The sequence below is a fragment of the Alligator mississippiensis genome, chromosome 1, assembly GCF_030867095.1.
Source record: "Alligator mississippiensis isolate rAllMis1 chromosome 1, rAllMis1, whole genome shotgun sequence".
NCBI lineage: Eukaryota > Metazoa > Chordata > Crocodylia > Alligatoridae > Alligator > Alligator mississippiensis.
In genome coordinates, this window is record NC_081824.1 from 467,108,666 (window position 1) to 467,131,225 (window position 22,560).

The 22,560-nt window shown below is 52.1% G+C and overlaps 1 protein-coding gene across 2 annotated transcripts in view; it reads left to right on the forward strand.

Annotated features, from left to right (window-relative positions):
- The window catches only part of RAB6A (RAB6A, member RAS oncogene family), a 79,109-nt gene extending 75,896 nt beyond the window's left edge, over nt 1-3,213 (forward strand). For both annotated transcript variants that reach the window (XM_014603508.3, XM_006257952.4), the window contains exon 8: nt 1,164-3,213. In XM_014603508.3, coding sequence (XP_014458994.1) covers nt 1,164-1,228 — 65 coding nt within the window. In that variant the 3' untranslated portion in view covers nt 1,229-3,213. The remainder of the gene's footprint in view (nt 1-1,163) is intronic.
- Nucleotides 3,214-22,560: the final 19,347 nt, after the last annotated feature.

Below are 22,560 nucleotides of genomic sequence, written 5' to 3' on the forward strand. Positions count from 1 at the left end.
GGTTACTGGTTACTTACCCCAAAGACAATGAACGCAGCTTATCCAAGCACATTGGATGGGAACATAGTGCAGGGGGTGTAAGGGCTGCAGGAGCATTTGGAGGGGTGTAGTAGGAGAAGAGATGGGAATAAGCCCCTGGTGGGGGGGGGACACAAAAGGATTGAGTAGACTGTTAGCAGTGGATGGTGCTTTGCTGTCCATGCTGGGAGCAGGGCCGTGGATACTCTGGCCAGAGATATCTGCTTTGTGGGACTGAGTGGATCTTCCTGGCCCAGAGCCAGGCATGGGGAAGGGGAACCATAGGAGCTGTTCCCTAGTGGGGTAGTGTGTGATGATGAGCGGAGAAAATAACGACACTGGCTGTCCTCGTCTCATTTGCCTGGCTCCTAGCCATCGCCAGGCCTTGCTGCTCATTCAGCCAGCCAGTCACTAGTCATCGTGGAAAGCAAAGGCTGAATGTAGCATTTGTTCCTACCCTACCTGTTTGAGATGTCTGTCTCCTGTGCTGCTGTCAGTCCCTCACTTGATTGGCTTGATCTCCCGCTCTACTGATCCCTCAGGCAGGAAGGGGGTTCGGAGATGCTAAAGCCATGACACCTGCTTAAGAGTTTGCCAGGGCAGGCCCGGCTGCCAGAAGCACGTCCTCACACAGCTCAGAGGTCCACGTGGGCCTAGCAGCGCATCAGGGTAGCGTGGCTGAGCCAGGCTAATTCCTGCAGCCAGTCGCAGCGGAGGGAGGGACATGCCTAGTATCGGGCCCAGCTGCCTATGACTTCCTCCCACCCACTTCAGAATAACCAGGTGTCGTTTACAACTGGGTTAGCTGGTTCGCTTCGACGCAAACCCACGGTGAGGCTCAAATTGCACCCTGTGGAGCTGTAGTGGGACGTTGTGGCTGCTCTGCCCTTGTCCATGCATACTAACCCTTTCCAGAGCATTGGGGACTGCTGGGAATCACTGGCTTTCTGATGTCCTTGAGGTTTGGGGGTTTCCAAAGGTTTAAGGGTCATGAATCCCAAGGGAATTGGCGGCTGAGCTGCTCGAGGCGCTCTGAACACCCCACCGAGAAATAGGGCAGAAAAGCCTGGTAGGAGAGGGGCTGGCTTGTGACCCCACCGCGGTAACTCTCAGACTTCTCACCCTTTGCCTTAACTCCTTTCCAGTGATCGACATAAAACTGGAAAAGCCTCAAGAGCAGCCCGTCAGTGAAGGAGGCTGCTCCTGCTAATACCGTGCGGCTTGTCCCATCTTCTCCAGAACATCACTGCTTCCCCCTCCCCTTGACTCTCCATTGACTGCAGTGTGAATATTGGCTTGAACCTCCCCCCTTTCGGTAATAACGTGTCGCAGTTCATCATGGCTGGCTGTCTCGTGGAGATGATCTCTTTGCTTCCCAAGCGCGCACACACGCACACCCATGCAAGAAAGTGTCGGTGTCTTCATTATTTATAAGAAAAAAAAACAAAAAATAAAAGCCAAAATATTCCAGTATATTCCAGTTATAACTGTAAAAAAACAAAAAAAAAGCAAACAAAAAACCCCCCAAAAAGATAGGTACAATTTCTTAATCTTTGTTCCTTATTTTTTTTTTAACATTATGATCTTGCACTTTGAGATGATGGAACATGGAGTTAAGTTTCTTTTTTGGACTGGACGTGGTTGAGAAAGACATGCAGAATTATAACCCTTTGCATAGCTCACCTGTTCGACTTCTCTAACAAAGCTGGAAATGGCTAGAGCACAGGCAGAGATGATGGTTGGAGGGGCAGAGGCTGTCCAAAAATGAGAGAACCCCCCAAAAGAAATGAATTCACTCTCTCTAGAAGGGAGATGCCCTGACCTGTTTTCAACCCGCCTGCCCAGGCATTAGCAGGGCATTGCAGCTTGAAAGACGGCTGGCTCTCTAGTTGAGTCATGGCTGCATTTCCCACGGGATACGTGGCGTTGGAGGGGATGGGAACCCACCCGCATTACCGAAACACGCAGGACACAAGGAACCCAGATGTTCTGGCTGCATAATGAGTTTTAAGCTTTTTGTCCCGTCCCCTCCCTTTTATGTAGAACTCCAATAAAGTAAATTATTACTTGAGAGACTGGGACACGGCGTTTCAGTCGTGGGCAGAAAACGGTGTTTTTAAAGATAGGGGAGATTTGAAGTCAGTGCGGCACTGGCACTACTATTCGCTGGGGTGGATCAGAGTCTCTACATTGAGCTGAAACATGGACCAGCCTTTGGTTTAACTAATAGATATACAATAATGTACAGTGTATGGATGGGGAGGTGAGGAGATGGATGAAGGAGTGGCATCTGCTTTTCCTCGTCGTGGTCCTAGGTAATGGCGTGGTGGGGGGAAACAGTTTATTCGTAGGAACAGACACGAGAGAGACGCTGGGGAGAAGGAAGGGCATTGCATAGGATGGAAACAAACACAACGATGCAGATTTTATGCCTTTTTATTGTTTAGCGTTTTTTTTATGTTGGGTCTTCCAAACTGGTTTAGTGGGTTGTTGTTTTTTTTTTCTCCACTCACTCTGTATAGTTTGGTTAAAAACTAGTAATTTAGTTTTATATTTAACTAAGCTCCAATTAACCATTCTTCTTGGATGATATTTATTTCTATGCTTTTATTTTTTATTTTTTTTTTAATTACTATTTTCAGTGTTTTTTGTTTTTGGCCGAGGAGTCTGTTTAGAGCTTTGCCAAGGTTGCAAGTTGTAGCTACCTGAGAAACACTGAGGAACAAACACACTAGGAGTTGCACCCTTTTAATCTTGACTAGTCATTGTGAAATTGCTGTGTAAGTTAATAAACACACTTGTAAATACATTGTTTGCAGGGTGAGTGTTGCTGAGTTACAGTGCAGGAAAGATTGCTCAAGTCCCCGCTGTGAGCATTACTTAATGAACAAAACCTAATTACAACACATTCAGACTCCTCCCTCACTTGCCCGCCACCCCCTGCCTAAGATCACCTGTGAAGGGGAGGGGGAGAAGCAGGCAGGTGTCCTCTCGCCTGGAAATAGGTAGATGACATCTGCATTCAGGAGCTGAATAGCAAACCACAGCCTGAGCTGGGTTTCGAATAACTCTGCATACCAATAACTTACCGTTAAAGGCAGGCTGAGATGTAAAGTGCTTTTATAATGCAATATTAAAAGCGATTTTTTTTTTTTTGACGTGGCATGTCTTGAAATAAACATCAATGATATGTGACGAAGGATCGTTCTTTCTTTAAAAGAAATGGATTTTGGGGGGAGGGGAGCCGGGCTGGTTTCCCCCTCCCCCATTGCGCTATTCTGGACTGTGCAAAAATGATTTGGCTCAATAACTCTTCCTGTTCTGTCGTCTTTGGCTCGAACTCTTAAAGCAGCTCATTTTGTTCATGGTTAGGATTCTTTTTTTAAAACCAGCAAATTTATTTATTTCTTTTTGGCTCCCAATAAAATGTAATTAAACGCTAAAATAAGACGCTTTGGCCAAATCTCTTTTCCCTGTAGTTCCAGGCTGGAGAAGTTTTGACTTTGCAGTGTCCTGGCTTGCCCAGTGGTTGCTCAGACAAGTCGACCTTACTCTGAGTAGATCCGTTACATGTGATGGGGGTCTCAGCTGCTCTCCTAAATAACTGTTTTTGGAGATCAGCCCAGTAGGGCTTTTGTCTTTTCTAGAAAAGTTAGAACAGGATCTTGCATTGCGGATAGCAGGACAAGTCACGATGATGGCGTCTCTCCATGACGCATTGAACGTGTGGCTCCACATAGGCAGGACAAGCCAGTCGCATGCTTCATACAGTTGGGTTCTGCAACCGGGTCCTGGTCTAACACTCCCCACTTCTGCAGTGACGCACGCCGAAGCGGGACGTTTGGTCTCGGTAATAATTCCTCATTCCCACTCGCTAACTTTGTTTGCTCCCCTCACGCCGCCCGTCGAACAATGGTAAGACCCATTTCTTAACTACGGTTTTAAAACTATTTCTCCTCTGTTTCTTTTTCTCCTCACCACTTGGGCTTGATTGGTTTGCAAGAAATGCTGCAACTGTCTATCCTGATGCAATTTATTCAGCTTTGTAAGGGGGGGGGGTCCTTCTTTTCTTCGTGTCACCAGGACCTCAGTTCTGTTTGATAATACCAACCAACAAAAACTCCTTAGTGCTTGAACTAAATAAATACCCATCTCGTTGGGAAGCCTTGGTGGGCCATGTCTCAGCACGTCCTTTGGTTAATGTATTGTGTGAGGGTGGAGGGTATGAATGACTCATGCCTCATTTTTTCCATGAGAGGTCTGTCATTTGTCTTCCAGGGTTCAGTCATTGTAGGGGGCTTAGGTGGACATCCCTCTTGTTTCAAGAGTGGAAATCCTGTGTGGCACAGTGGGAGGGAGAACGAACAAGCTCCTGTGCCCTGTTTCCTAGCTGTTAGATCTACAGGGCATCACTCGGTGTCTATAGGACATGTGAGATTCACTCGGAGCAGCGCTTTCCACCTTGGCCACACATAGGAGCCAAGGGTTTTCTTGTCCTTCCTTCCCTTGCAGCCAGCGACCACCTCCCTCTTGGAGCCAGTAATCGCTGCCCCAGTCTGCTTTACCACCCTTGTGAAGGACGTTCACTTATACAAATAGGTACGTTGGTGTCCAGGCTCTGGGGTGAATCTCAGCACGTTCCCACTGTCCGGTTCCTCATCAGTTTTTCACTCCATGCACATCCCAGAACATGCAGCAAGTCCCGGCTTGGAACTGAACCTCACTCTCTGGTGAGAGCTGGTGCATCAAGAGAAATGGAGGCAAAGCAATTGTTAAATAGGTTAGCTTTGTCATCTCACCAGATGACAAAGCTAACCTATTTAACAATTGCTTTGCCTCCACTTTTCTGAGCAGGGAGCAGATCATCCCCCACACTGGGATCCCCAATGGTCCCTGGGGAGGCGCAACCAGGCCCAGGGTCAGTGAGGACCTAGTCAGGGAACTTCTGGGGGGACTGGACGTATTTAAATCAGCAGGTCCTGACGATCTCCACCCCAGAGTGCTGAGGGAATTAGCAGAGGTCATTGCAGGACCCCTGGCACAGCTTTACGAGCACTCGTGGTGCTCTGGTGTGGTGCCAGAGGACTGGAAAAGGGCCAATGCGGTCCCCCTTTTCAAAAAAGGGAGGACGGCGGACCCAGGAAATTATAGGCCTGTTGGTCTTACCTTGGTCCTGGGGAAGCTCTTTGAGAAAATTATCCAGGAGCACATCTGCAAGGGACCAGCAGGGGAGTGTATGCTTAGGGACAACCAACATGGGTTCATTCAAGGCAGGTCCTGTCAGACCAACCTGGTGGCCTTTTATGACCAGGTCACAGAATCTGTGGACGCAGGTGACACGGTGGACATAATGTTTCTGGACTTTAGGAAGGCCTTTGACACTGTCCCTCACCCCATTCTCATTAAAAAATTAGGAGATTGTGGTGTCGATCCCTACACAGTCAGATGGGTTGCCAATTGGTTGGAGGGCCTCACCCAGAGAGTGGTGGTGGACGGGTCACATTCGACCTGGAGGGATGTGGGCAGTGGTGTCCCCCAGGCCTTGGTCCTTGGGCCCGCACTGTTTAACATCTTCATCTGCGACTTGGATGAGGGAGTGAAAAGCACCCTGTTCAAATTTGCAGATGACACTAAGATGGGAGAAGTGGGCACGCTAGAAGGGAGGGACAGGCTGCAATTGGATCTGGACAGGTTACAGGGGTGGGCGGATGAGAACAGGATGGGTTTCAACACCGACAAGTGCAAGGTGCTGCACCTGGGGAGGAAGAACCAGCAGCACACCTACAGGCTGGGGAACTCCCTTCTCGTCAGTGCAGAGGCAGAAAAGGATCTTGGAGTCAGTATTGATGCCAAGATGAACATGGGCCGCCGATGTGAGGAGGCAGTCAGTAAGGCTAACTGCACCTTGTCGTGCATCCACAGATGCATCACAAGCAGGGCCAAGGAGGTGATCCTCCCTCTCTATGCGACACTGGTCAGGCCCCAGTTGGAGTACTGCGTCCAGTTCTGGGCGGCACACTTCAGGAGGGATGTGGACAGCATGGAGAGGGTCCAGAGGAGGGCCACCCACATGATGGGGGCAGCAGGGCAGGCCCTATGAGGATAGGCTACGGGACCTGAACCTGTTCAGCCTCCACAAGAGAAGGCTGAGGGGGGGATCTGGTGGCCATCTAAAAACTGGCCAAGGGAGACCAGCAGGCAATGGGAGAGTCCCTGTTCCCATGAGCACTACTGGGAGTAACGAGGAACAACGGTCACAAGCTGGCAGAGGGTAGATTCAGACTAGACATCAGGAGGCGCTACTTCACTGTTGGGGCGGCTAGGATCTGCAACCAACTTCCAAGTGAAGTGGTGCTGGCTCCTACCCTGGGGGTCTTTAAGAGGAGGCTGGATGAGCACCTTGCTGGGGTCGTTTGACCCCAGTACTCTTTCCTGCCATGGCAGGGGGTCAGACTTGATCTGCTCAGGTCCCTTCTGACCCGACCAACTATGAAACTATGAAGAGAAGAGCAGTGGCTGTGTGCTAAGACCCAGCTGGCCAGCCCCATCTTAGCCAGGCAATGTGGGGAGAAGGTCCCGTGTGAGAACTGTGGCCAGAGGAGCCAGGCATCAGGTCCAGGAGATTTGTCTGGGGTTCATCATCGGTTCACTGGGGGAAAACACCATGGAATTAGAGGCAGCTCACACAACAGGTCAGCAAGCTTTCCTGTTCATGGGGAAAGGGTGAGACACTGAGTTGGCATCTTAGAGGGGCTTAGATATCCCAGGTGGAGGGAGCCAGCCCTGAAAAATGGTCCAGGTGGCAGCAGGAGGGAGAACCCAGGTGCCAGTCCCTTGACTTGGGGCTTTGCAGCCCTCTTGGCTAACTCCTGCTTGGGCACCCAAGCTTCTGCTCATGGGTTGGGACACAGCTGTGTGGTCACATGGAAATTGCTCTCCCCACCAGCCAGTATCAGTGGGAGCAACACCTTTGCCAGATGTTTGTCACAGGACTATAGAGACATCCTGAGCCATCCTGCCCAGCCACAGGCAACCGCATCCCTGATTCTTTGCATGGCTTCTGATGGACTCTGAGTATTTTGTGGCTGCCCTTGTGCTATGATTTCTTCCCTGGGTTAACAGGCAAGACCCTGGGCATGGACTCCTATTGAAAAGGTACTGAGGAAAGGTAGGAGGTGGCACAAGAATGGAGACCTCTATTGTAATCAGAAGATGCACTTCAAATTGAGTTTGTAAAGCTTTCTTTGACTGACTGGAAGCAGCAGTTACGGTCTAGAGGTGTGCACAGGGCCTGGCACATGAAAGTCCTAGTTAGTCCTCATCTGGATTTATATATGATAATCTGGACTAATATATATTAGTCCCTCCTATATATGTTAGTCCAGATTAGTCCTCACCTGGATGTATACATAATAATCTGGACAAATATATATAGAAGGGGCTAATCTATATTTGTCCAGATTATCATATAGAAAGCCCTAGTCCTCATCTGAACTTTGTGTGCCAGGTAGAAAACAGCTTCACTATATATTTTTATCTGTAGTGCCGATGCTGTTGCCAGGGAAACCGATGCATTGTTTTTAAAAGCTTTTGGGGAGCGGAGCGGTTTGCATAGTAATCCTTGCTCACTGCTGAAATGATGCCTAAATAGCTTTTGGATCCAACTCTCTGGGCCTGGCCTGCGGTACACATAACCTTAGCCGTGCAGAGGCTTGAATTGATGCCAAGTTTTAACACAGAGAGAACTGGGGAGTCCTAAGTCTCAGCCGTCAAAGTAAGGCTCAAGTCTGTGCTGATTTGATAGCAGCTTGGGACTGCTGGTGGCTCAGCGGTCTCCAAAATGTCCACTTGGAGGTATGGTGAAAGACCGCACTGTTCTGATGCAGATAATATAGCTGGCGGTAAGTTCAGCCTGCCCCTACATCTCCATCACCCCTGCTGGGCGGGCTCAGCAGACCCAATCACTTAAAGGCCCATGCAGAGTGAACATCTGCTCATCCTCCCATACCCTGGCCACTCCGCCAAACGCTTGAGTTTTAGCCCTTACACAGCTGCTGCCAAATTGCAGCGTAGCCGGCAACTACTGCTAATTCAGCAGTGTCCGAGAGGGTTAAAACCTGCTCTGATGCTGAAGAGTAGACTCTACCCCTGCTGCATGCTGGCGGGGAAGAGTAGCACCCTGCCCGGCCGCCGTTCCAGCATCTCCGTGCTTCCACTCGGACACTACGGACATCTGCTTCCTTGCTGAAGACGCACCCCAATTTGGGGGAGTTTTGAGAAATGTTAGGGTTGTTTTTTGGAAAAGAAACATGCAAGTGATATGCAAGCAAATACAGTAAGTACCATGGTGTGAAGTACATGCACAGGGCTGATGGATGTAACCCACTGTACGTGCCACAGGTATCTGAGGACATTCGAGTCCCACCCTGCTGTCATCGGCCCATCTCCCCCTTGTTGAGGGCGGACTGGTTCATGGGCAAGCCTCATGCTGCTGCTGCTGCGACGTGTGTCGTCATCCAGGACGGAGACTGGCGAGGTTTGGCTCTGCCAACTTCCCAGTGCCACCTGCTGGCTGTTTGTCATTTCTGCCGACGCCAGCTCTGTAGCCAAGACCAGCACGAGACTGCCCGCTTGAGGGTAGGTCTAGAAATGAAACCTTTTCCGGGCTGGGGCTGCTGCTTTCTCTAACGCTAATCACTCGGCTCCCGTTCTCTGCAGTCACACGTTTTAAAGTGCAGGTTCTGGCTTGTTGCTCTCAGATAGAAAGAAACGTCTCCTTGCATCAGACATGAAGGTGTATTTTTCTCCTTATCCATCCCCCAGTCTCTGTCAGCCCATATGGAGCGTTCCCTGCAGCAGGAGCTAATGAAAATTGGATGCAGCCGGGTTTAAAAAAAAAAAAGAGGCTGGCTGATTTTTACATCCAACAGCCACGTTTAAGGGGATAAAGGTTAAAAGCTAAGGAGCAATCAAATCCTTGGAAGATGGTGGGGAAGTACAATCCAGGGATAATCGGACTGTCACGGCAGTCTCAGTGCTGGTTTCCTTGGGCAGTGCAGTCAGTTGCTCCGTGCTAAACAAGTCAGCGGTGGGGCCTAATGCCATTTTGATATGGTGATGGTGTCAGTTCTGGATTTTCAGCCTCTTTCCCCATATAACGCATCCAGCTGCCATAAGCAATGCCAAAGGAGACTCCTCAGACTCACCATCTCTTTCCTGGGCTTTGGATACAGTCATTTAAAACACTCCTGTATCAGGCACCAAGGAAGATGGGCAGGAACAGAAGCAGCTGCTGCCTTGTGTCAACCACTTGATTAAAGTCACTGCTAATTAAAGCACCTAAATCTCCTTGCCTTTCTCCAGGCCCAATGCCTAGGAAGTGAGGAGGTGGTGCAGAGCTACCAGAGCTGCAGTGTATTCAAGCAATGACCTGGTGCTTAGAGCAATCAAGCAAGTGGCGGACAGGCCCATTCTGACCTCTCCGGCATTGATCTGAGCTAACAAGCTGGGCTGGATGGAAAGGAGAGCTTTAATCGCGGCATTTCACCAAGTGCAGCTGAGGCGGCTGCTTTGTTTTTTCAGTTCAGGAGCCTTTGATCAAGCCTGGAGTGTAAATCAGCTGCCGGCTATTCTAACTCTCTAGTCCTTGAATGTCAGGGCAGTCTCACAGTGCTGGTTTGAGATGCTCTGATACTAGCCACCTGGGGCCTGCCGCGGCTTTATCAGATCCAGCTGCATTTCATCCTTCCTCCGTGGGGGCATAAAAGGGTTGAGCAGGGCAATGGCAAGGGCTTGCTCATGTCTCCTTCAGGCCTGCTGAGACTTGGCCTTGTTCAGTCCCATGTTGAGAGCGTCGTTGGATTCGTCCCGTGGGGAGGAATTGATCAGCGGAGTCGGGTGTTAGGGGCAAAGTTTTCTGTGAACGCCGACTGCCAAAGGCAGGGGTAGGAAGTGTTCTCCCCTCGGCTGTTGGCCTGGATGGACAGGTTTTGCCTTCCTCTGCAGTCTGCGCTACCATCCTCTTCCTGGGCTTTGTGAGCACAGCGGCTTCCCCATCGCTGCAGTGCCAGGGCCCTCCTTCCCCCTGGGCCGTGCTAGAGGATTGCCGTGGTGTTTTTGGGGCTGAGGCTTATGGGCAACCGCTGAAGGCTTGAAGTAGCAATGCCATGGGATCTGCAGGTGAACAGGACCTGCAAATACAGAGGACTGGGATCAATGACCAGGGAAGCCTGTTCTTCCTACCAATGGGCAGCCAGCAGTTTCCTGCTCCGTGCTCCTCATGCCTTTTTCTGCTCTACCTCCACTGTGTCCTATTGGAAGGAGACAGGCCGAGGCTGCACCCGTAAAACCCCCTGCACCCGCATGGTCACATCCCTTCCTCCATGCAGCCCTTGAGCAAGGGAAGTGCTTGCTTGCATCTACTTCAGGCCCACCGAGGACCCATTTCATCTCTGTTTCCTGCCTGCTAAACTCCTGCCCCAGCCTTGCTGCAGCCTCGGCCTCCTGCTCCCTCTGCCCTCTTGGACTCGGGCTTGGCTCGGTGGTCCCTGAGCTCTGCTGCTGCTTCAGATACAGGGTTCAATCTGGTGCAAGGCAGTGGTCTGGCACCCCCAGCACCCCTCTGCTCCAACAGCTGGAGATAATGCCACAATCAGGACTGCTAATAAACCCTGGTGGGACAAGGTTTTGACTGCAAGTCAATGCAGCTTCGTTTGGGGCCTGGGCTCTCACCTGGCCACAGCAGATCGCTTCTCAGCCAAGCCCACGCATGGTGCAGGATGTGATGGAGGAGTGGGGCCAGGATCACCCCTCTTACAGCTGCTCTCGTGCACCCAGCAGAGAGATGGCAACATCTGCTTATGTGGCACAGCCTGCATGCACGTTGCACGGTCTGTCCTCTTGGCCTGTGAGCTCTCCCGGGCAGAAGTGACTTCTGTTCACATTACCTGCCAGCCTTGTTCAGGCTTAAATGCCAGCTAAGGCATGGCGCCAAGCAAATCAAGACCATAAGCAAAGTCGGACTGGGAGGTCATGTCTAGTCCAAGCCCTTGCTCAAGGTGGGAGCATCCCCCTCTAGGCCATCCCGGCCATGTCCGTCTGGCCTGTTCCAAACAGGGATGTATGAGCAACCCCCTTGCTAACTGTGCCCTCGGACATCATGAACAACCACAAGTTAAGCAAGGGGACAAGGGCACTGCCAAGATCCTGCCACTGCCAAGTCAGGAAGTTGTTTGAGCATGCTTGAGAGATGCATGGAAGAGGAGCACACTCCTGTTGGCAGAGGCAGGCAAACCCCCCTGTCCTTGCCCATCTGACCACAGGGTCCAATGCCTTTGCCATCATCCTCCAGCTCCTGCTCCACCTCCCAGGTGGGGAGACTTCACCATGTCTAATGCCAGCAGATGTGAGCAGGGGCCTGGGGCTAGCAGCTGGGTGGAGGAGGCAGAGAGCCATAAAGGCCTGATGTAGCCTTGTCCCCCCTTTTGAGGCTGTACTGCCCTGCCAAGGCCTGGGCTAGACCCATTCTGCAAGTAAGGAAAAGTTTCGCTTCCCGGGCTGGTAACAGGTCATCTTTCCCCACCAGCCAGGCCTGTGTCTGCACCGCTGTGGCACAGGACAGGGTGAGTGGCAGCAGCCCTAAGTGGGCATTTTAGGTTTGCTTTTTGGAAAATAAATGTGCAAGTGATATGAAAGTAAATACAGTAAGTACCATGGTGGGAAGTATGCACACTGGGCTGATGGGTCTAACTGGGCAGATGTGCAAACCTGCTTGGGCTCTTTACTGCCCTGAATCCCACCAGGATTCAGGACATTGCCTGTATTTGAATGGCCTCCCTTACTGGCTGAAATGGCCCGTTATAGCCCCTGTGCAATCTGCACCTTCCTGCTTTTCCAGGCCCAGGTTTTGGGTCCTTGCCCCTGGCTGTCTTACAGCCCTGACTTGCCCTATTTTTCAGCCACTGTTTTCTTTCCCCACCCTTTTGACCCAAGAATTTCAGGGCATCTCAAGAATTTGAGAGCTGTACAAAGAAGTGGCGGGGACGGGGCGCTAACAAGGCAATAGAGAGATGTGGACCAAGCACAAGGAAACCATGCAACAGTTGGTCAGCGCTCTGGGAACCAGCTGAAGGATGCTCTTGGTCCTAGCAGGGTACCATATTTACTGGTGTACCACACCTCTTCTTCCCTCTCCCCCGAAACAAAGATCAGCCCTTCAAAATGGGCATCCGTGTCCCAAGCAGGTGATTTCTTTGCCAGGATTGAAGCACGGAGAGACTGAAATGGCTGAGCCAAGGAGCTGTAATGGCTGCTGGGAGCTGTACTTCTCTCCTTAGCCTCAGAGGTGAGCAAGCTGCTCCATGTAGTCTGCTCCAGCTCTGAGAAAAGCCGAAAAAACATTTTTTTTTCTTTATTGTCAGTCCAAGCAGGGTGCATGTCTTCACTTTATGGGGGGAGGGGGGAAATATAGTACACCTGGAACAATGCTGTCACCATCAAGGTGCTTAGCGTGGCCTTGCCCAGGTGCAGCTACCAGCAGAAGCTGCTCCCCTGGAGCGCACGTTCGCCCAGAGGAAGGGGAGGGAGGCGGCAGGTTTCTGCACAGCCCTTGGCTTGCAGGGAGATCCAGGGAAAGGACCCTGAAGAATTGCCAGAGTCGGTTCTCCGGGAAGGGCACCGGCCTCGTCGGACAGGCCCCAGCTGCTCTGCAAGCAGCGGCCCCTTCAGTGGCAGCAGGGGAGGGCCGGGAAAGTGCAAAGGCAGAGTCACGGGCCCAGGGAAAAAAAACAATGCTGTGTCGTTGCATCTTGCAGGAGGCTGATGTAAGCTGTTTAAACCAGCACGCGTCCTTGTAAAGCCTGTGCACGGTGCTCGGTGCCCAACCCCACACCCCGTGGACTAGCATCTTTGGAGGCCTAGAGCTCTTGGCTTTTGGCATTACCGTGGTGGAAGCTGTGAGAGCCACAGAGCTGTAGTTTGCCATTCTTGCATCTTAGCTCGAACCATCAGCTTCTCCTTGCTGCTTCCGCTTTATTTGGGGACTGGGGAGCATTGATCTGTCCTGAAGACAAGGCTCTTCTGGCCTCGGTAGCAGGGTGGCTGGGTGCCTGGGAGGGTAAGTCTCTTGCACTGAAGTGAGTGGTGCAGTGAGGCTACCTTGGCCAGTGGCTCGGAAAGATCCCAGCCCTGCACCGAGGGATTTTCAGGATCCTTTGGGGTTGAAAGGAAATGCCTGTTGCCATGGCCAGCTCTGAGCTGGGGCCTGGGAAGGAACAGAGGGGAAATGGTAACACATGCAATGGAAAAAATGGTCCGGTGCCATGCAGAGAACTGGGATGCAAGCCAGGTGCCCTGGACCTGTGAGTCCACAGCATCAGCACGGATCAAGGTACGGATTTGAAAGCAGTGTTTTGAAAGGGGAGAGAAATGGCTTCTCAGCCAGACGGGTTCCTCTCAGCAGCTCAGCTTGCCTTGTCCTTTTTAGTCCAGCTCTCTTGCACTGCAGCAGAGAAGGAATAATTGCAGGTGGCCAAGGAAGAGCGGCCTCAAGAGCGTGTGTTTGTGTCCGTGTCTGCATACAGGCGTGGATCATGCATGTCGCTGAGCAGAGATGTGCAGAGATAGGGGAGTATATAAATGAGCGAGCAAATCAGATTCTGGCCTTGGGACAGGAAGCAATAGGGATATGAGAAATGATGTATGAGAATTTGGGTGGAGGAGAGTCCCTTCCTTGGGTGTTTTTGTTAGGGGCTGTGGAAGGCATGGATGGGAGATGGGGTGCATCGGGGGGTGCACTGGTGCAATTGTGTGTGTGTGTGTGTGTGTGTGTGTGTGCGCACGCGCACACACACACACACACACACACACACACCCTTTGATTCCTGCTCCACACACAGCTTAACACTGCCTGGCAGTGGCAGCAGCATTTCTATTCAGGCAGTGCCAAGGGAGTCCCTTGGCTTCATGGCTCATTCTAGTCTACCCATTTCCTTCCACACTCTTCATTGCACAGGTGTTAACGACCCTCTTTTCTTTTTAACGGTTTTGATGTTTCACCAATGCAGCTCACCTTTGTTCTGCCATTCTGCTGTCCCTTAGCTGCTCCTGGTCATGAAGCTCCTATTTCACAGCCCTGCAAATTGTTTTCAACTCATTCCCAGGAAGTGCTAGTTATCATTTCAATCTTAAACTGAATAATGCAGCCAGAGGCCCTGAGCATATCAGTAAAGCTTCTAGCTCATTTTTAACTGGAGAAGATTGTGTTATACTGGACGATGCCCCTTGCCAGCTGCGCCCCTGTCCAAAATTCTACACATGCCCACGTGATGTTTGCAAAGATGTGGAGAGAAGTGCAACTGCCCGGTAGAGTGCATACCCTGGCATGGCTTGGGGGTCAGATCATAAAAGGACCGTCTCGGCTTTTTTTAGAAACAAACTAGTTGCAGTCACAGAGGGAACTTGAGCGTGCCCCACAGGCCCAGAAACAAGTGAAGCAAATCAACAGGAACAACAACCAGCCGCTGCTCTGTGAACCGGCACACTGATTCTTTTTTTTCCCCCAAAGTCGTCAACAGCTGTGGGGGCCTTGCGGTGAGTTCCCTGTGTCTGGGGTTGGCCGTTCAGTGACTTGCACAGCGGCAGCAAATCTACCTTCTTGCATCAGCTCTTGGCTGGTTTGTTCCCAAACGGGGAAGGCCAGTATTTACCCCAGCAAAGTTATAGGTCAGACCTTCACAGCAGGACTTTCCTGTGATGGGGCATTGAATCGCTGGGAGCACGGGAGTGCTCCTGAGGGAATGAGCCCCTATCATCCGTGCCCACGCTGCACCCCTCAACCTGGCGGGTGACAGCAGGGATCCTGCTTTTCTCTGATTTAAAAAAAAAAAAAATCCCCAATTTTTGGTTAAAAAAAGAAAAAAAAAGAGTAACCCCAAATCTACACGTGTGTATATATATGTGTGTGTGTGTGTATAGTGGTGTTTCATTTTAATCATGAAAACGTAGATTTGGGGTTACTTTTTTTAAACTGAAAATTGTGGATTTTTTTTTTTTTTTTCGGAGAAAACCTGGATCCCTAGTGATGAGGAAGAAATTGGACCCCATGGTCAGATGGACAGGGCCGGGGAGTTGCCTGCCTCTGCCAAAAAGGAGCGTGCTCCTCTTCCTTGGAGCTCTCAAGCATGCTTGATCAAACTGCTTCCAGCAGTGGCAGGATCTTGGCAGTGCCCTTGTCCCCTTGCTTAATTTGGGGCAACTGAGGATGCTGTTGATGTCCGAGGGCACGGTTAGTGAAGGATTTGCTCGTACATTCCTGTTTGGAACAAGTCAGACAGACGCGGCCGGGAGGGGGCTGGTGGCTGCTCCTGCCTTGGCCTCCCCTGGTTTCTTCTAGCCCAGCTTTGCTTATGCTCTTTATTCGCTTGGCGCGGTGACTGAGCTCCCTGCTGCTGCAGCTCAGGCATCCCCTGATGATCGGAGGAGTGGCTGCTGGTGTTTAAGCCTGAATGAGGCTGGCAGGTAATGCAGAGAGAGGAATAGTTTCTGCCCAGAGCTCACAGACTGTGCGCTGTGGATGCAGGTTGCACCCTGTAAGCAGAGCACCCAGGAGCTGGTGCCATCTCTCTGTTGGGTGTATGAGAGTAGCTGTAAGAGGGGTGACCCTGGCCCTGCTCCTCCACCCCTGCCTGCCCCATGCATGGACTTGGCTGAGAAGCGATCTGCTTTGGCTGGGTCACCGCCCAGGCCCAAGAGGAGCTGCACTAACTTGCAGTTACCTGCTACCCTTGGAGCAGAGCCCTTCTGCACCCCACCCGCAGTTGTGGGAGTGCCAGATGGCTGACCCCTGTATCTCTGTGCCTCCAAAGAGTTTGCAGAGCTGGGCAGAGGTAGATGGTTATCCATGCCAGGAGCCTCAGGACACGTGGGCAGGTGGGGCTTGAACCCTGGGTGCTCCCTAAGGCAGGAGGGTGCCAGAAGGGAACTAGGGGTGCCTCACCCACCTGTCACCTGCCCCTTCCTTGCAGTGGGTTGATCTCTGGCAGCAAAGCTAAGCCCCTGGAGCTTCATAGGAGCCTGGAGATATGTCATGGCTGAAAACTGGTGCCACTTTTCTGCTCTCCTTGCTGCTGGAGCTGGAGGGGAGCAGGGCAAGCGGACAGGGGACTGCCCAGGGCGCAGTAGTGTTGCACCTCTGATCTGCGCGCTAAAGCTGCCTTGTGTTTGTGGTTTGGTGACTTCCCTCATGCCATCGTAGAGGAGTTGGGCTGGAAGGGACCTCCAGAGGTCATCCAAAATCTATAGTCTACCCTCTTAGTAAGACTGAGCCTTGACAGCACCAGGCATCACACCTGGTGCAGCCACAGGGAAAGCAGGGGACCATGGCAGGCAACGTCCTGCTGCTGTAAAAGGGTGTACGCTTCCCTAGATTTTGCACAGGGTGTTTTTCTCGATCCTCCCCGTTTTGGGTTATGGGCTGAAGAGGGAGAGGAGGATCGAGGTAGTCAACCAGAGACTGCGGTGCTGGTGTCATCGGGAAGGCTTCGACTTCCACGATCACAGTCGCTCTTTGGGGAGAGAGGCAGCGAGCTGTTGGGAAGGGACGGCCTCCACCTCTCTCCGCTGGGGAGGGGGCTCTTCTCAGTCAGACTGGCTGACCTGCTCCACCGGGCTTTAAACTAAGCCCGCCGGGGGGCGGGGGGACTACCGCCACTGCAAGCCCACTGGGCAATCTTTGCAAATCCAGCAGACCAAGGCACTCAAGGGAGCCCACCCCTGTCCCAACCCCAGAACGATGTGCAGGAGGACTAGGGCCTCCAGTGGGACACTTGCGTGCCTCTACATCAATGCCAGGAGCTTGAGGAATAAACAGGAGGAACTGGTCCTCCTGCTAAACAAGAAAGACTACGATCTCATAGGGGTAATGGAGACCTGGTGGGACTCCACCCATGACTGCGCCACAGGTATAGACGGCTATCCCCTGTACAGGAGCGATCGTGCAGACAAAAGGGGTGGGGGCGTAGCTCTCTATGTCAAGGACAGCTAAACATCCCTGCAAGCTGACCTGGTACTGGCAACCAGGGGATGATCTAGTCAGCGACCTAGTGATCGAAGGGAAGCTGGGTGACAGTGACCACGAGCTGATCACCTTCACCATCCGCCAAAAAGCTGGCAAGTCAGTCAGCAACACGGAAGTCCTCGCCTTCAGGAAAGCTGACTTGGACAAGCTCAGGATGCGCATCGGTGAGGCCCTAAGGGACCACGACTTGAAGGGGAGGCCAGTTCAGGACGAGTGGTTGCTCCTCAAGGGAGCGATTCTGAAAGCACAAGCACTGTCTATCCTGTCTCGGAGGAAAGGCAGCAAAGGGGCACAGCAGCCCCCTTGGCTCTGCAGGGAACTAGTGGACCTCCTGTGTCTAAAAAGAAAGACCTATAAAGGATGGAGGACTGGATCCACCCCAAAGGAGGAGTACTCTGCACTGGTCCAGACCTGTAGGGAGCGAACCAGGAAAGCCACAGCTGCAACCGAACTCCAACCGGCTACACGTATCAAAGGCAATAAAAAGTCCTTTTTTAGATACGTGGGAAGCTGAAGGAAAAGCCAGGGTAACGTTGGACCCCTGCTGAAGCAAATGGGACAGCTGACAACTGACACCCAGGAAAAAGCCAACCTGCTTAATGGGTATTTTGCATTGTTTTTACCAGCCCCAAGGGATGGCCCTGCTCAATACGGGACAGGACAGCCAGGGCGAGGGAGAACTGTTACCCTACATCAATGCTGACCTCATGAAGGAACACCTTGAGAGGCTGGACACCTTCAAGTCAGCCGGCCGGACAGTTTACAGCCCAGGGTACTCAAGGAGCTGGCGAGCATCATAGCTTGGCCCCTGGCACAGATCTCCGAGAGCTCCTGGCGCTCTGGTGAAGTGCCCGAAGGTTGGAAGAAGGCCAATGTGCTGCCTATCTTCGAGAAAGGGAGGAAAGTAGATCCGGGGAACTACAGGCCCATCAGCCTGACCTCTGTCCCGGGGAAGGTCTTGGAAAAAATGATCAAAGAGACCATTCTTGACAAACTGGCCGATGGCAACATCCTGAGGGACAGCCAGCACAGGTGTGTCACAGGTAGGTCTTGCCTGACCAATCTCATCTCCTTCTACGACCACATGACCTATCACCTGGACAAGGGGGAAGAGATTGACGTCATATATCTGGACTTTAAAAAAAGCCTTCGATCTGGTGTCCCATGATCTCCTCATGGAAAAATTGGCCAACTGCGGCCTCGGCTACGTCACAGTCCGCTGGCTGGGGAATTGGCTCTGAGGTCGGACCCAGAGGGTGGTGGTCGATGGAAGTGATTCATCGTGGTGCGCCGTGACCAGTGGGTCCCCCAGGGCTCTGTCCTTGGGACGATACTCTTTAACATCTTCATTAATGATGTGGACGTTGGTGTCAGAAGTGGACTGGCCAAGTTCGCTGATGACACCAAACTCTGGGGTAGAGTGTCCACACCTGAGGACAGGAGGGTGATCCAGGCTGACCTCGACCGGCTCAGAAAATGTGTGGATGAAAACCTGATGGTGCTCAGCACCAAAAAATGCAAGGTACTCCACCTTGGGGGAGGGGGAAAACCCCGCAGCACGCTTATAGGCTTGGCAGTGCTACGCTTGCTAGCACCATGGTTGAAAGGGACTTGGGGGTCATGATTAACCACAAGATGAACACGAGCCACCAATGTGATGTCGCAGCTGGCAAAGTGAGCAAAACGCTGGCTTGCATCCAGAGATGCTTCTCAAGCAAATCCCAAGATGTCGTCCTCCTGTTGTACTCGGCCGTGGTGAGGCTGCAGCTGGAGTACTGCGTCCAGGTCTGGGCTCCACAATTTAAAAAGGATGTGGAGAAGCTCGAGAGAGTGCAGAGGAGAGCCACGCGCATGATCAGAGGGCAGGAGAACAGGCCCTATGACGAGAGGCTGAGAGCCCTGGGACTCTTCAGCCTGGAGAAGCGCAGGCTCAGGGGTGACTTGGTGGCCACCTATAAGTACGTAAGTGGTGTGCATCAGGATCTGGGGGAATGTCTGTTCACCAGAGCGCCGCAAGGGATGACAAGGGCAAACAGTCACAAACTCCTCCAAGACCATTTCAGGCTGGACATAAGGAAAACCTTCTTTACCGTCTGAGCTCCCAAGGCCTGGAACAGACTGCCACCGGAGGTGGTGCAAGCACCTACTCTGGACTACTTTAAGAGACATTTGGGCGTTTATCTTGCTGGGATCCTTTGACCCCAGCTGACTTCCTGGCCCTGGGGCAGAGGGGCTAGACTCGATGGCCTCCCGAGGTCCCTTCCAGCCCTAATGTCTATGAAATTGTCCTGCCTCTTCCCTGCCCTGTCGCATGACTGGCAGTAGGTAGCTGGTCCCCGCTGACTGAGCTGCATCGCTTGGGCTTGCTTGAATCCATGCATCCCACAGGCAGCTTATTCCTCTCCACATTGACTACGGAGAAGGTTGCCATGCCCCTTGTGAGTAAGATGCATTCGGAACCAAGCAGCTGGTCAGGGGATGGTGACAAGCTGCTGGACAGGGCCATGGCTGGGGCAGATGCCAGCTCCTCATCAATGCTCAGGGCTTTTCTGGAGCTGGCGTTGTCTGCAAATCCTCCCATCGTATTTCTTCATGGCATCAGCCATGGGGAACTGTTACGGTGGGTCTCCATTCAGTCATGTCCACAGCTGGTGCCTCTCTTCAAAGGGGTCCAGGCCAGGGTAGGCCGAGGGTTCAGCTCCCTATGATGTCCCGGGAGGACATGGGCAGGGGATTTGCAAGGCTTGTCTGGAGGCTGGTCCTGGGGTTGGTTCTTACAACCCTGCAGTATCTCGGCGCCTCCCGCTAAGCGCATGGCTGCACCTCTGTCAGGTGAAGCTGGTTCTCTCTTTCAACCTCTGCTCCCAGGGGGGCAATTTCCAAAATCCCGGATCTACCCATGGGTCCACACCCGAGGTCACAATTGCTCCTTAAGTTCAAGTGCCAGGCATGTATGCTTGGTTGATGGTTCAGGCACTGGTGGCAGCCCAGGTGCAGGAGCCTTCAAGGCAGAGGTTGTGGACTTTGTTTTCCCACTTCTGCTTTGGGAGCTGATTGTTTTGCAAACTATTTAGATTATGGATTGCCTGAGATGGTTTGGAGAAGGATGATCCTGCCTCAGGCAGGGGGCTGGACTCGATGACCTCTGGGAGTCCCCTTCAGCCCCACTTCTCTACAGCTGTCTGGCTCTGATTCTGTCAGCACAAGGTTGGCTCATTTATGCGGTGAGAAAACCGTCCTTGAACTCCGAATTTCGCGGGTTCCACCAGAAGCAACAGCAAAACACGAGTATTGCCCGTGGTCTTTGATTGGCAGTGGTACTGGCATTGGCAGGGGCCTTCTTTACAACCTGTGTGCCTTCACACATGTGCATGTAATGAGCATCTGCCAAATCTCCCAGAAGGGTCATGGGCTCAGCTCACAAAGCATGTGCAAGGCTTGGGCATGAATATCCCATCCTCCAGGAGCTTCTCTGTGGTCATTGGCTTTCCCAGAGCCACTGGCTCCCATCCAGGGCAGTGCTAGGCACATGCCCAGCACTGCTGTTGAGCTGCTGGCTCTCAGGAGGCCTCTGGTACAACTTGAACAGTTGTGATGCAGGCATGGCCAGGGTTGAGGTAGACAAGAAGAGACAGGAGATCCTCTCTTAGCCAGAGTGTTTATTGAGAGACAATGCAATGCATTATCAAGCAGTGGGTTAGTAATAGTTACCTTGCTAAGCGGTTGTTTTATCCCAGTAGTGTTGATTGGAGTCCCCTAAGGTCCACAGGACGGTGTATCACCTCCACAGTCTTGAAGGCATACACCCTTAGGATAATACTCAAGGATAATTTCCCTGTACCTATTGGCTTAAAACTCTGTCTTGACCCTCCCACTTACACTCCACTCCTGCCCATACAGGATGATGTTTGCTACATCTTTCTCCTCCAAAACAGGAGTGCACGTTTTAGTTTAACCTTTAGTTATCACCAAGTTTTTAACCAGGCCTGGAGAACCGGAGCAAATGGCGAAAGCTGGGCTGGAAGGGACCTCACGGGGTCATCTAGTCCAGCCCCCTGCTCCAAGCAGGGTCATCCTTGCCTGAACTCTCCCAGCCATGTGTGTCTAACCCATTTGTGAAATTCCCAGGGATGCAGATTCCACGTCTCTCGGTCACCCGTCCCAATGTTTGACCAGCCTCATATTCCACCTAATCTCCAACCTCAGTCTGGGACCTGATGCTGCAGGCAGAGAGCGTGAAAGTGCTTGGGACTTGTAGCTCTCCAACCACAGGACTCCCCGAGGGCATTAGCATGCCCAGGATGAGGCAATTCCCACATTGGCTGTCCCTGCCATTGCTGGCAAGCAGTGATGTCCTGTGGGATGTTCAATGCTTCCCTTCATATACCCCAGGGGAAGGTCTGAGCCAGCTGCCAGTGAGAATGGGATCTGAACTTTAGAGCTGACCCATTCGCTACCAGAGGCCAAAGCAAATGCCTGCCTGCCTGGCCGTGGCCTGGAGGGTAGGGCTGCAGCTCGGGTCTCTGATCTGGGCAGGGTGGCTCTCACACCAGCACAAGCCTCAGGCCCATTCAGAGCCATGTAGGTGACTATACATGCCCAGAGGTGACCGTCACTTACTGCTGAGTGGGGCATGAGCCCCCCCACCCAAAAAAAATAAAATAGCTGAGGCTTCTTTTTACAGAGGCAGTAGCCCAGGGCTAGCACATGGGTGGGGTAGCAAGCCCAGAAGGCTGTGAAAGGCAATTCAAGGGGCGAAGGCATCAAATGTTACTATAAATAAATGCAGACACCCGTGCTCTCACCCCTCGCCCTCCCTGCAGCGTTCCAGGAACATGCAGCACAAACCAGTTCGACTTGGCACTAAAATAGAGCCCGGTCCGGTCGGTCCCCGCATCTCCAAATGGATAGAGAAGGGCCAGAGGCGGGCAGCAAGGATGATGAGCAGCACGGAGGGGCTTCCCTAGGAGGAGATGAAACCAGGCCTGCGCAGTTGAGACAGATGCTTGGTGGGGGGACATGACAAGGGTTTATAAAACACTAAATGCAAAGAGAAAGTCAATAGGGATTTATTATTGACTGTCTGTCACCCGACAAGAACTAGGAGTCACAGCATGAAACGAGTAGGCAGGCAGCTTAAAACTAACAGGTTTTTTTGTACCTAGTTCTTTTGCACCTAGCATCATTAAAGCTGAGTTTAGCCAGATTCACCAAGGGATTGGACACGCTCTTGGAGAAAAAGGGCATCAGTAGCTATTGAGCATGCAGGTGAGGGGCACGGCCTCTGCATCAGAACGTCCTGGACCTTAAATGCTAGAGGCTGCAAGGGGGAGAGGAACGGTGGGAAAAACCCTGGTCGTGTCCTGTTCACTCGTGTCTCTGCTCTCTGTCTCCAAGTGATACAGAAGCCTGGGCAAGATGGACCTAGGCTTTGACCCAGGACATAGCAGTTCTTGCGTTATGACACT